This window comes from Leptodactylus fuscus, chromosome 7 (genome assembly GCF_031893055.1).
Source record: "Leptodactylus fuscus isolate aLepFus1 chromosome 7, aLepFus1.hap2, whole genome shotgun sequence".
Classification (NCBI taxonomy): domain Eukaryota; kingdom Metazoa; phylum Chordata; class Amphibia; order Anura; family Leptodactylidae; genus Leptodactylus; species Leptodactylus fuscus.
The window spans coordinates 111,429,430-111,444,202 of record NC_134271.1 but is presented as its reverse complement, the minus strand read 5'-3'; the positions used below and the strand labels follow the sequence as shown (position 1 = coordinate 111,444,202).

Sequence of the window (14,773 nt, the reverse complement as noted above, 5' to 3'; positions counted from 1 at the left end):
TGGAGTTACATTTCAGCTCTGAGAATGTTGCAATTGCAATTTCTTGTCATAAAAAAAAAATCAAGCATTGCTGAATTTTCCTGCGACTAGAAGTTGCAGTTGCAGAATTATTTACTTGGGGTTGCAATTTATTTCTATTCACATACATTAATGAAAGTGCCACAAGACGACACACAATGATCTTTGGTTGCATGACATGAGTCTTGACCAAAGTCGCTGTGCAGTTCCAGCCTTATTAAAGATGTTCTATGTACACAAATAATAAGTAAAGTCTATATTTTCTCATAACTGTACTTCTTGTATTAATCAATAAGTTATTTAATCTCTTGTTCTTTTTCCCTACAGGGTAGTATCCCAGTAACAGACATCTACACAGAACTCTATGATGGCCTATACCTGTTACGTCTTCTGGAGTTCATTTCAGGAGAACAGCTGCCCAAACCAGCAAGGGGAAAAATGAGAGTCCATTTCTTGGAAAACAACAGCAAAGCCTTAACTTTCCTGAAGTCCAAGGTCAGTTATGCCGTCTGGAAAATTATAGCGGTCTCAATACCATGTTTTTGTTTTAGAAAAGTAACAGAGTGTTCCCAAAATATATAATATCTTCTCCCTTTCTGAAATTACATGTGCAAGTCACCTAAGATTCATGTGATCTTTTACACAGGGCAAATTATTTTAGGTTGGTTACCAATCTCCGTAATACTTCACAATAGGGACATACATAATATATAGTCAAAACAGCATATTATAATATGCAAACTCATACGCAAAATTCCTATTAAAAAATTCCTATTACTTTTGAACTTTGCACAGATTGTAGTTATGCAATATATAATACTGGTTTTGGAATAAAACCACAAAGATGAAAAAAGATTTTTAAAATTTATAGTTTTTCCACAATTACTTTAGATTGAGTGCAATAAAATATTTTGATGTCTAAGACCTGTAATGGTCCTATGAAATGTCTCAGACATCCAAATATAATGAGGCATCCGTCTTTTGTGCAGCCATCTGCACATCATTAAAGGTTTATTTCACTGGGATAAATTGAAAGACATAAATTCTATTAGAGCTAGTGTAAGTGTTTCCCAACTTTATAAGACCCAGGTCACCCTTGGAAAGAAAAATTTCCTCGGGGCACCCTTGCAAAATAATTTTTACCAAAAGACAAAAAAAACTAAAAAAACCCAACCTTATAAGAACACAGACAAGTGGTCATCTTCCCAACCAGAGTGTCGTGGCCCTCTGTTGGGTTTCCAAGGCTGTTGGGAATGGCTGGTATACATGATAATAGCATAATAAATGAGCTTTTAAACAGGCTACAATAGCAATGATCAGTTGCAATATTAATATAGAAAATTCCTATTGTTGTTTTTTTTCACATACTAATGTTTTGAGATGAAACACTGTTGTCTTTGACAACAAGAAAATGTTAAAAAAGGAGACATACTGTAAATATCATGACTATCACAACATCTGGTGATCTGCTACATAACTCCTGCACACAAAATCACATACATGTACGTGATTAGGCATGATGGAGTAAATGGAGAGGACCATGTGTGTAGGAGTTATGGACGTCGCCATCTTTTCCCATTCGCTGGGTAAAAAATTGTCATATGTAGTGTGAAATAGAAGGCATTGTATTTTACTATATACTGCAATACATTAATATTGCAGTTTATATTATGATCGATCAGACCCTAAGGTCCCTAAAGGGTCTGAGAATAAAAGGAAAATTAAAAAAAAAGTTTTTAAAAGTGTTAAACCCCCCCCAAATCATATAAAAATAATTAAACAAAAGTAGATATAATGACTGTTTTTTCATCACTTTGCCAGACTATACCCAAAATGGTATCTATAAAAATGTCATCTTGTCATGCATGAAATATGCCATACCCCGCACCATATAAATAAATAAGAAAAAGTTACAGGTGTCACAATATGGCGACAGAAATTTTTTCTTCTATTTTGCAAAGTTTTACAATTTTTAAAATGTATCAACCATTACAAATACTATACAAATATGGGATCACTGTGATCGTACTGACCCACAAAATACAGGTAACATGTCATTTCTCCGATATAGTGAATGCAGTAAACATTAAACGCATAAGAAATTGGTGCAAATGCATTTTTTCCCAATTCCAACTCATTCTGAATTTTTTTTCCAGCTTCCCAGTACATTGTACAGGATATTGAATGGTGCCATTACAAAGTACAAATTGTTTCTTAAACAATAAGCCATCATGTGATACGCGTGTATCACATTGAAAGCAATAGGGAAAAAAGCCTCCCATTGATTTCAATGGGGAGCGCACGTATTCCGGCACCCATTCAAGGGAAGAATATGCAAATCTGTCTTCTATGATGTAACTAGGAAGTCAGGTGCCTCAGTGTTGCAAACCAATAGAGGGCGCTCACTGGAATGTGCAAGCCTGTCTTCCCTGATGTAATTAGGAAGACAGAATCTCAGTGAGATAGCCCAATAAAGGCTGCTCCCTTTAACATCATGCTCTACCTTCCAAGAGGCCTTTGTTTTGCAATGATGCTGGGATTATTACCAGGTATAGTCTCTCAACCGAGGACGTCCGTTTCGATGTTATTGCATCTCGTCAGCCTGGTGTAGAGAAGACTAACCTGGTAGAGGTGAGAGGCTTAGACAGGGTTAAGGGGATATTGTCACTCCTTGGGGTGAGACCACCATATAGGTGTGTGGAGACTTATTAAGCCTTTAGCACTCCACTGTGCAAGGGACCATGGGAAGAATATGCAAATCTGTCTTCCATGATGTAATTAGGAAGTCAGGTGCCTCAGTGTTGCAAACCAATAGAGGGCGCTCACTGGAATGTGCAAGCCTGTCTTCCCTGATGTAATTAGGAAGACAGAATCTCAGTGAGATAGACTTCCTAATTACATCATGGAAGACAGATTTGCATATTCTTCCCATGGTCCCTTGCACAGTGGAGTGCTAAAGGCTTAATAAGTCTCCACACACCTATATGGTGGTCTCTCCCCAAGGGGCACCCATTCAAGTCAATTGGAGCTGTTTTTTACGAGCTCATTCTGAACGAGTTTTACGTTCAGAATGAACGGAGCGTATACTCCGTGTGAAGGCTCCCTAAGGTATCATAGTCTCTTGTGGCTTGTGATTAGTCACGCCTCCTGCCCCTTTCCACATCTTGAGGGTTTGAAAGATGGCTAGTTTCATATGCACCTTGGAAAGAAGAAAACTCCACAAATGACCATGAGGTCACTAACCATTCCCACTTTTATTTATGTTTGACTGATTTTCTTAAAGCCAACTAGTCATAAAGCAATAAAACATGCCCTGAACTATCTAATCTTGATGGCAGGAAGAAATATTTCACACCTGCATCTCCCCCTCCCTATACCAATGCAGTATACTGATTACTCATGTATAAACAGTACATCAAGGATATATATATATATATATATATATATATATATATATATATATATATACATACATATATACACACACACACACACACACACACAAAATTTGATTCAGTAATAGTATATACACAAATTGGCTCCTTTTATCACAGGCGCCATTACAGATTTTGGGAACCATGAGCTTTAAGATATGCCTCGATTAGTATGTACAACAGAACAATGCCTTTAGTTGGATAATAACTCTTGGGTAATATACCAGCAGCCGAGGACAAATATCAGCAATATTGGTTGCTGATATTACAGGAACAAACTGCAGGCTCTGTTTAGTTGTATTTCTACAACTACTATACGTAACCTTGTGGGATATACCGTTTCTGCATAAAACCTGAACTGTTGGTAATTTAGTTAGAAGATCTCTCTAGGCTTGTTATTATTATAGATGGGACTATTTTAGCTCATGTCATTGCTGTAGTAATCTTTTTATGTGTATTCATTAATTTTGTTTTTTATCTTAGGTGCCTGTGAAATTAATTGGTCCAGAGAACATTGTGGATGGAGATCGGACATTAATATTGGGCCTTATTTGGATTATTATTCTTCGTTTCCAAATATCTTCCATATCATTGGATACGGTAAACAGCACTTGACAATGGTTTAGTAGATTAATATGATTCATGCGTTTTGGTCCTCCAGAACCTTGTCTACCTGAATCACAGGAGCGGCCTCTGCTGGAGGAGAATGGTCACAGCAGGAAAAGTACTAGAATGATGCAGTTCCTGCTCCCATTACTGCTATATAGTGAACAAAAGTCTTTGGGACTAAAATGTTCTATGAATTTGTATCATAAAATGACAAACATAAGGTTTATGTGCAGTTGATCTGCTCCTGAGTGCTGGGGATATTTCACGTGTGGATGGCGAAAGTAGTGGACTTCTAACAGACACCAATTTATTGCTAAAGAACTGAACTGAATATTTCTTATTTTATAAACATGTGTGCAACATAAGAAACAATGGTCTTGTCATCATATGCAACTGAGATGGTCTTGTGATGCAGAGAAATTCAGTATTAGTAGTGGTCTCTCTAAACTATTTTCCATCCCATCTGTGTTTCTTTGATGACAGACGTCATACGGGGTGTGTGGTGAGATGGTGGTTTTCAAAGTTACCTACGGAACAGTCTTCCTGGATATATACAGAAATGAAAATTCACAAGCCACAATGTGTAACAAGACTGTGAATAGTAGTGTATGAGAATATACCAAAAAATAGATCATAGAGCACTGTTTCAATTTGTCTTGTATTATACTAGGAATCTGAGCCAGGATGTTCAGGGATTTATATTATTATCCTTTGAAGTGTCGCAATTTAGACATGTTGTTACCAAAATACTATTTAGGTATATGTATCAAAGGAAATTTTAAAATGTAAGATGAATAACAGATACACGGTTGTTCCTCCAGGAGCGGCATATCAGCAAAATGTATTAATTTGGATTCTGTTTTGTCATTTTAACAGGATGAGTTTGGTGCAAGTGCAGCTAAGGCATCTGCCAAAGAAGCTCTTCTTATATGGTGCCAAATTAAAACAGCCCCCTACTCAAATGTAAATGTCCAGGACTTTTCCAGTAGCTGGCGGGATGGCCTTGCATTTAACGCTCTCATCCATGCTCACAGGTATTTGCTTGTCTATCCTATGAAGCTCTTCTTACTGTAGACTAGAAAATGTACATAGTCACTGACAGTGGTTCATGCATTGAGCTGGAAATCTGTAGTCAAAAGATTGATTGTCCTACATTTTACTTGAATTCATGCCCAATTTTGTCTAAAAAAATAAAAATAAATTAAAAAATAGTCCTCTGTCCCTTGTATTGTTTTGTGTAGTTAGTAAATCTCAATGTATATTTAGGTACTGTTTAAATAAAATGTGACGTCAAACACGTTATTCATGACAAAACAAATCTGTTTAATCTTTGCTTCACCATAAATTTGATTGTATATTTTATAGCACATTTCATGTCTGCTAAAAGAACAATTATGTAAGATTTCTGGTATTAAGTCACACATAAACCATTCAAGACACTCAATAGATTTATGTTTAATGCATTCTTATGCAAAGTCTGTCAATCCACCAGTCAGAGCAAACTGTCTCATTCAATATCTGGTAGAACATTCAGTCACATTCAGTCCACATGGCTGTCACATATAGACAGTATATAAGATATAGACATAGACTGGATATAAAATAGACATGTGACAATGTGATAAAGTAAGGCTTAGTTCACATCAGCACACAGGTTTCCGTTCGGGGGTGTCCGCTTGAGGACTCCCTGAATGAAAACCTAATCCACATAAAAAAGTGGTTACCTTAGGAAACCCATGGACCCAACAGACTATATTGGGGTCTGTATGGTTTCCGTTTGGTTTCTGCCCAAAAATGGCAAAGAAGGGAACAGAATCCTCCTACGGAGTGGCAAGCGAAGATGTGAATCGAGACTGAATAGTGTAAATCGGCTGTGGTACTATTGGGGACTCACCAATACCAAGAACAGGAATCTTGTTTTCCCTGTTTGCAAGAAAGCGGTTTCTTTATATACCATTAACTATAAGGTAATGTGACTAATGTTTTCTATATAATCGAACTGCCTCATGATCTTGTCTAATTTTTTTTCTAATATTCTGTATCCCACAGACCTGATCTCATTGACTACCACTCTCTCAAAGCAACCCAACCCTTGCACAACTTGAATAATGCTTTTAATGTGGCAGAAAGCAAGCTAGGCATATCCAAGCTGCTGGATGCTGAAGATGTTGTCATCCCAAAACCAGATGAGAAGTCCATAATGACATATGTATCTATGTATTACCATTACTTCTCCAGGATGAAACAAGGCCAAACAGTTCAGAAAAGGGTTGGCAAAGTGAGTTAAACCCATTCTGTATAAAATGGTGAATCACTGCTGACACATTTGCTTCTGGTCCATATATAAATGGGGATATTGAGTTATCAGCAACAAGGAAATACTCACTTTTTATAAAGTGAGTGAAATCAGATCTATTCTAGTCCATAACCCCATTGAACCAACAATGATTTCAGTCACCGAGTCTCTGACACATTGACAGTAAGGTGTGGTGAAATGTGTTTGGTTACACTAAGGGTTTAAGGAGAAGTAAATAAGCACAGACCCCAAAGTATAACCTATTGACAATGCTTAGTGGCATGTGAAAAACATTACAACTGGACAGATAATCATTAGGGATTGTTATATTATGTCCTTTTCCAATAACAAAGGAATGTAGAATGTGCTTAGATTGATGCACAACAACAAACCAAGGACACCTTGTGTGACATCTGCAATTCTATAGCCCTATGAATTCTACCATTCTCTCTGAATCTCTCCACATTGTTTTCTGTAAGGCTATTGCCAAACACTCATTTTTACCCCTTTGTGATTGTAGTATAAGAACAGTACAACTGTGTATTACTTATATAACATTCAGTAGTGTGTCCACTGTGTGTATGCCCTAGCCTTACAGCAGACCTGTCACCACTTCTGACATGTATGTTTTAGCAGGTAATTCTGGAGCATCTTTTACTGTAACTCTGTGTTATGTCCTTCCTCTCCTATTCCTCCTAGAAATTTATGAATGGACACCTGGGTGTGTTCCTACATAGTTTGTCATTGTCAGCTGTGATTGGAAAGTGTCAGAATCTACAGGGACACGTTATGGATAATACCAATTATTCTTGCAACATTGTGTTGTTTGTGACCAATTTTCAGCTGCATGTAGTTACCACAAAGTGGCCACGATGTGAGCCCTCGCCTAAAGGCCTCTTGCAGACGACCGTGGTTGAGATCAGTGTGCTATCCGTATTTTTCCTGGATAGCACACTGACCCATTCCGTTCCATGGGCCTGTACACATGAGCGTAAATTATACGGTCACATGTGCGGGCCAACAGTCCGGGCCACAAAATATGGAACAGTTCCTATTTCTGTCTGAATTTGTGGTCCTGCTTCCATGGCTCCTGTTCATTTAATGAAAGGGGCCGTGGGTGCACAGGAGGCACATAGGTGACATCTGCGAGTCCCCTGTGCGCCACTCGTGCCTTTAAATCACTGCCGGCTGTTGTCCATTTTTCACAGCCGTTTTGCTTCTGTTTTCACAGATTGCCTTTACACTTGAGAGTATGGAGGGATCCATGTAAACGAAAAAATAGAACATTACCTATATTTTGATGGTCCATGACAATGGACTGTCAAAATAATGGTCATAGGAATAGCCCCCATTCACTGATGGTGAAATTAATATTGTTGTACGACGTCTATGAAAATAACAGATATCGCACAGCCATCAATCACTGTTGTGTGAATGCAGTTTAACAGTTTGATGTGAATTGAGTCATATTTAGCTCCCAGATACAGCATCTTAATCTGCTTACTCCACACTATTCCACACTATGTCACTGAAAGTAGTACAAAAGATCTGCAGCAGCTACCATAGAAAATATATAACTCCAGTGTTACATGCCAAAACATCATTAATGGCGGTATAAATAAAGCTTTTTCATTTCATGTAGATTTACTTTTAATTGTAAGCTTTACTATTTCATTGTGTTGTACCCTAAGTCAATAAACACTTGATATTTATAGGCAAGAAACAAGCTTTGGCCTTTTCTACTAGATGACATAGCTTCTTGTACGGAGACGTCAGCTAATCTTACCTTCACTAGAATGATTTTTCCTAATCCCTCCTAATAGGATTGTGACTGGAGAAAATGTGTCTGTATAAAGTATATAATAAAACAGTCTTGTATGCAGTCCCAAAACATATACCCATATAATGTGATAGGTATGCATAGCAAAAGCAAACATTAAAACTGGATTTATAGAAACATTACTTTGTTAATGCAAAGGGAACATCATGTATAAGCCCCTTTAAAAGGTGGGATAATGTCAGTCTCCCAGGAGTTATTATGGTCTAACCCTGTGACCTGGTTATTAAGAGGAACTAGACCAACTGCTGGTGAAGCGCCCGTACCTCCCTCTCTTCTTTTGGAAATGCCAATGCACCTATTAGGATCGCTCAGCAACACCTGGCTGAGATGGCAGAATATCAATGCAGGGATAATGATGCAGGGACAGGCTCTGCCCTCTCTGTCTCTAGAGGTGGGTAACCATTGTCTAGAACTGAGACACAAAGGATGGTGCCCCAATGTATGAATGTGAGGCACACAATATACTGCATACATTGAATATATGTTCAGGTATAGGCTAAAATAATAAACTGAGATATATATATAATTGTCATTTGTAAAAGGGTTATGTGGTTTGATAGAAATGGAACACAAGGTTTGATCTCGTGGTCTACATCTGTTTTACGTTGTTAAATGCAGATGCATTGTGAGATTTTGGAGTTGTCCAGGGTTAGAAAAGCATGGCTGGTTTCTTCCAAAGATAGAGCTGCACCTGTTCATTGGATGTGCCCAGTATTGCTGCTCAGCTCCTTTGAGGTAGATGGGGCTGATCTACAATACTGCACACAGATGTTTTTGGAAGACATCAACCATGATTTTCTAATCCTGGACCACATCTTACGTTTTATACAATTTATTGTTAAAGGACTTTTGTTTTGATACTGGTCATGGAGTCAGAATTGGAGCTAGATTTACGTGAAGTTGGAGTCAGAAAAAAAGTTTCCGTCTCTGTCTTTGAAATAAGATTTTTAATATTGTATTATTAATTAGATAAACAGTTTGTTGCATAATTACTTTCCTAAGAATTTAGTCACTCTTTTTTCCTTTATAAGCAGAACTTTACTATCTCTCCCTGACAATGGTTTCCAGCTATTGTTCCTGGAACAAGAATTGGAGTTGAGGTTGGGCTGTGTAAAAGAGAGGAGTCAGAGTTGAAGTCAATGTTGGTAGTAATGCCTACCGACTTCCCAGCTCTGTTTTTGATAATTCTACCCTATTATCTGTATATATGTAGTATACCTTCATAACACTGGCCATTCTTACACAGTCTCATCATTGCATTTATTTAGTAGATCTGCACAAAACATTTTCTACTGCTTGGGAAAATCTTTGACATAATAAGTATTTAATAGCTCTGAATTGTTTTTACTATCTACATATGATGTCATTTTATTTAGCAAGACTTTGCATATTTTTCATGCAGTTGGGAAATGAGGACACTTTTTGTGGCAGCTTTGGGGATTTACAAGTCTTATGGTTTATTATTTTAGGTTATGTCCCTGGTTCTTGAAAATGAGAATCTAAAGAGCCAATATGAGACCATGGTAACTGATCTACTAAGGTGGATCCAGCAGAAAGTTGTGGAGATGAATGATCGGCATTTTCCCAACTCCATCAATGGTATGCTGCAGCTCTTGGCAAACTTTAAAACCTATCGGACAGTAGAGAAACCTGAAAAGTACCAAGAGAAAGGCTTAATAGAAGCTCACATCTTTAACATCCGGACCAAGCTACAGGCTAACAATCTGCGGCCTTATTTTCCACCTGATGGGAAGACCTTGAGTGATATAGAGAAGTACTGGACCATCTTGGAAAAAGCTGAATATGAACGGGAGAAGGCTTTGCATGAAGAGATGCTTAGACTGGAACGGTTGGAGCAATTGGCTCAGATGTTCCAAAAGAAAGCGTTTCTTAGAGAGTCCTACCTGCATGAAATGAGACAAGTCATAGAGCGGCAAGATTTCAAGCCCAACAATATCTCCCAGGTGGAAGATGCTATTAAGAAGCTAGAGGCAATTGAAGCTGATGTCCTACCTCGTGAAGAGCGGTTTAGTGCACTTGCTGAAATGCGGGCCATATTAGAAAGAGAGAATTATCACAACAAAGCAGCAATAATAACCAAGTAAGTCTGTTTAGCTTGTAATACTTTGTCTTATGTGTGATCCTATAATAGTTGCTAATATTACATTATTAGGCATGGTTTATTTTGGCTTTATGCAATATATGTAGGCATGAAAAAGTAACAAAAGTAAAGTACACAACACAAACTAGCACTGTTATGTATTAAATCTAATTTGTTTTCCCTGGGAAATTGCACCTTGTGAACGTACCCTTAAAGGGTTTAGGAAGCATGCAAGATTAAGAAACATGGCTGATTTCTGTTTCTCAGGAAATATCATCACATCTTTTGGTCATATGGTCATCTACAGTTCATTCTCATTCATTTTAATGGGATTGAGCTATAGCCAAATAAGTTAGACACAAGCCAAATAAGTTAGTTTTACAATTCATTGGAACAGTTAATCACTCCATCAGATCAAAGTACAGGTAAGTATATAGTAAGTATCTATAGCCCAGACTAGATATAAATCACTAAAGATTACTCTGTAAAGTTACTGAACATACAGGGAATGCACCTTGGACTGGACTATAATGTAGACCATAATTCTGTATCAGTACACTATGAATAAAGTAATTTCAAAGCTTCTCAAAGAGATGTGATTGTATATACTGTAAAATGGTGCCTAAACCCAAACTAATCTGACCTACTCATTCCATATGACAGACAACAAGATCTATCAGGAGGCTGGAGTGCATTGCTCAATTTACTGAAAACTCACAAACAGTTATTAGAAGAGAAACAGCAGATATTGCTCCTTTTACGAGACATTGACAGTGTTGTTGAGGAACTGAGAGCAATGCAGGTAACAACTTTTGCCTTGTAAAATAACATACTGATCACATTGAAAGCAATAGGGAAAAAAGCCTCCCATTGATTTCAATAGGACGCGCACGTATGCCGGCACCCATAGAAATCAATGGGATCTGTTTTTTACGTGCTCATTCTGAACGAGTTTTACGTTCAGAATGAGCGGAGCGTAACTCCGTGTGCAGGCTCCCTCAAATTATGCAGAAAAGCTTGCATCATTAAGGTGAAGTCACATGCAGCAGATTTGTTGCAGAAATTTCTGAGACTGAAAATCTATTACAATCTGTGTCAGTTGTTTTTGCAGCTAGCACATTGTGCTTAAAGGTAAGGGTAAGAACACACTCAGGTTTTGTTGATGCAGTTTTTGAAGCAGGAATGGATTTAAAAAGAAAGACAAGAAATGTATTAAAGGTGTCATTTAAAGGTTCTCACCCTTTATGACCCATACTTGGTTTTGTCTTCAAAAACTGGATCAACAAAACCTGAGGGTACTATTACACATACACACTGGGAGAAATTTATAAATCACACTCCAGTTTTCTATCATTGAGGAATGAGATTGTAGCACACAGTTGGTGCAATGACCATTCTTGCACCAGATATATAGCACAACCTCCCTTTCCTGTACCCAGAAGTCTCAGCAAGCACTCTCTGCTGTGTGTGTGAGAGCAGGGAGGATGCTGCTGATCACTCATAAGCCTTTCCTGCTCTCACACACAAAGCAGAGAGTGCTCGCTGAGACTTCTGGTGCACGCTGGAGGCTAATTAGTATATGAATAAAAGAGGGCTTATTCAAAAACTACTGAGGCGATTAACAGACAGAAGGTATGTTATGGAATGTTATGTTAAATGTATTTTGAACAATTTTTTGTTATGTTTATTTTAATTCCCCATGTAATTATCTATATTTTACTTTAAAGATCCTAAAATCCTGTAGTTCTCACACTAACCACTAAATCTAATAATATACTGACACTTCATCATCTTTTTTAATTAGTAAAAAGAAAATCTAGGTAATACATTAAACTTACATTAGTTGATGGTTCATACTATGTTCCCATAATGCTGTTTTCTATTAACATGTATGTAGTTATTTTGTTAATTTTAATTATTTTTTCAGGATTTAGTAGGTTCAAAGGAGCTTGGGAAACAGCTCCCCGAGGTGGAATACTTTCTACAAGAACACAACCTAATTGAATCCCAGATCATGTCAATTGGTGAATCAGTGAGACAGATTTTAGCCAGGGCAGAACATGTCCCGAAGGGTGAAAAGGGTTATGTTGATCTCCTCCAAACCAAAGTAAAGAACTTACATCAGCTTTATCAGAACCTTGTATCCCTCAGCAAATCCCGGTAAGAGTTCTGTTACCATGGCTTTCATGTATTATAACTAATGCACTTAGGTTTAGTAAAGGGTTTTTTCCCCCATCCTGTAAATAGGGGATGAGTGTTGTTAGTGGTAAAACCCCTGTAATACAATTAAAAGAAGATGATAGTACAGAATAATGATGGGTTGTAGGCCTGTGAATTGTAAATAGGGCTTTAAGGCTCTGTTCACATCTGCTGCTATTGCAAATTCCACAAATAACATAGCGCAGCATTCTGCAATTTATTATGTAGTAAAATGCTGGGTCCCATGACAGAAACCCAACAAATACATTAAGGTCAATGGAGCTGTTTCAGCGCTCTTGATATTAGTTATGTCACGGATCTGCCACTTCCATATCTTTTACTGTTCCGTTTCATCATAGGATCACAACAATGGATGTAACAAACACTTCATTATATTTATTATTGGACAGTTATTACAGAGTTTTAGATCCTTGTATGGTTAAATAGTAGTGTTGTATTATAGCTTGGACAGGGACCATTGTGGCCTCACCAATGTGGTCTACTCTTGTAGTAAACTGACCACCTTATATATTTATACTTACCGCCAGATACAGCACACTTCATTGTAGTAATATTGAAACACTACTTTATAGAACTGTTATGTGGCTGTTTTATGTCTTCTTTCTGCTTTTACTATATACACATATTTTTTTATATTGTAGGAGGTTACGTCTAGAGGAATTATTGAAGTTGTATCAATTTTTCCAAGACTGTGGGGAGGAGGAGGCTTGGATCCATGAGAAGTGGCAGGTTCTTAGACTTGCAGACCCTGGTAGAGATCTCAGTCACATCAACTCATCTATTGCAAAACAGGAGGTATATGATTTTGAGCTGTCAATATCTTACACTAAGTAGCTGACATTTCTCCAATAAGTAAACCTACAGTGTCACCTTTGAGGACGGGCTCTAGTGGCCAGACAAGAGTATTATTCTGTGTCATAATATTTAAAGGCTGTGTAGACCTTTGAGCTAAATCTTTGCCTCTGAGTGAGGTCATTTGATTGAACAGAAGTGCACAAAGTAAGTCCTACCCTTGTAGGTGAATGGACTTGAATCACATCTGTGTTCCAAGCAGAATAGTGGAGGCTGTTATATTAGGAGGAACCAGCTCCATGTTGATACCTTCTAATGGGCTGGAGTCACACGTGTCCACCAAGCTTTTCATGTGTAGATAATTATAACTATATGTAATTTTTGCATTGTTGCAGAAATGAAGTTTGAAAGAAGTTTCTTAATCTCTCTTTTTCCTAAATTGTATTTTGCATCTATTTCAGGCATTGGAAGCAGAGATACTTTCCCATCAATCTATTCTGGCCAAAGTGGTGAGAAATGGGAAAGAATTGTGCCAGTTGACTTACACAGACCAAACAACAATCCAGAAAATGATTGATAGTATCCAGAAACAGTGGTTGGAGCTTCAAGAAGAGGTCAAAAGGAGTAAATATCGGCTAGAGGTGGCAGCGCTCATTAAACAGGTGATTGTCATATTTCTAGGTTAATCAGAACATTAATAATGAGAAACCGCAGAAAATTTACACTTTTTTAATTTAGTATAATGACTTTGGGCCTTGAAGACAACATCCATCTATATGCCTTATTAGAGCATATGTCATGGAGAGCTGCCCTTGCTTGGTGCTCCCTCTATGAACCAGAATGCAGAGTCACTTTAGCCAACTCAAGACATACATGCATTACATGGACAGCCTTGTGTGACAATTACTAATTTCCATGATCACTACCGAAATAAATGCCTTGTGGTTTGATTTCTTGACAGAGGTCTTAAAGAGAGGTGCACATGAAATCGAATGTTTTATGGAAAAAAATGACAAATTTAGAATGACCTAAAACACGAATGATCTGTATAATTGTAGAACAGCACGCAGGCATTCAAATGATTTTTTTCACCCCACAACGCTACCTCCCAAATCTGAACTAGTGGCATGTTTCATGTTTCTATAGATTTTACTTTTGACAGTTCAGAATTTCCTTTGTATTCCCTTCCTGGGTAATTTTACCAGCATTGTTGAGGAGGTGATTAGGATCAAATTTCTGAAGAAAATATAGTGGTTTTGGATTGATTTAGTTTTTTCCACTTTCGCAGCAGTTTTGATTTTCCCAGAAGTACATATGACTTTTCATTAACTCAACCTATTTGTTTGGTTTTTACATTTTATTTTAGTCTGTGTATCAAGCTTTTCATGAACAATTTGTTTGATACAAAATTGTCTAATAATCCTTAAGAAGTCCCTTATTATAAGTTATTAATATCTGATTGT

General features: G+C 37.5%; 1 protein-coding gene across 1 annotated transcript in view; it reads left to right on the top strand.

Moving 5' to 3' along the window:
- Positions 1-8,439: 8,439 nt before the first annotated feature.
- Positions 8,440-14,773, top strand: part of SPTBN5 (spectrin beta, non-erythrocytic 5) — a 201,019-nt gene continuing 194,685 nt past the window's right edge. The window contains exons 1-6 of the mRNA XM_075282805.1: positions 8,440-8,588; positions 9,667-10,298; positions 10,962-11,100; positions 12,226-12,458; positions 13,160-13,313; positions 13,772-13,972. Coding sequence (XP_075138906.1) covers positions 8,481-8,588; positions 9,667-10,298; positions 10,962-11,100; positions 12,226-12,458; positions 13,160-13,313; positions 13,772-13,972 — 1,467 coding nt within the window. The 5' untranslated portion in view covers positions 8,440-8,480. The remainder of the gene's footprint in view (positions 8,589-9,666; positions 10,299-10,961; positions 11,101-12,225; positions 12,459-13,159; positions 13,314-13,771; positions 13,973-14,773) is intronic.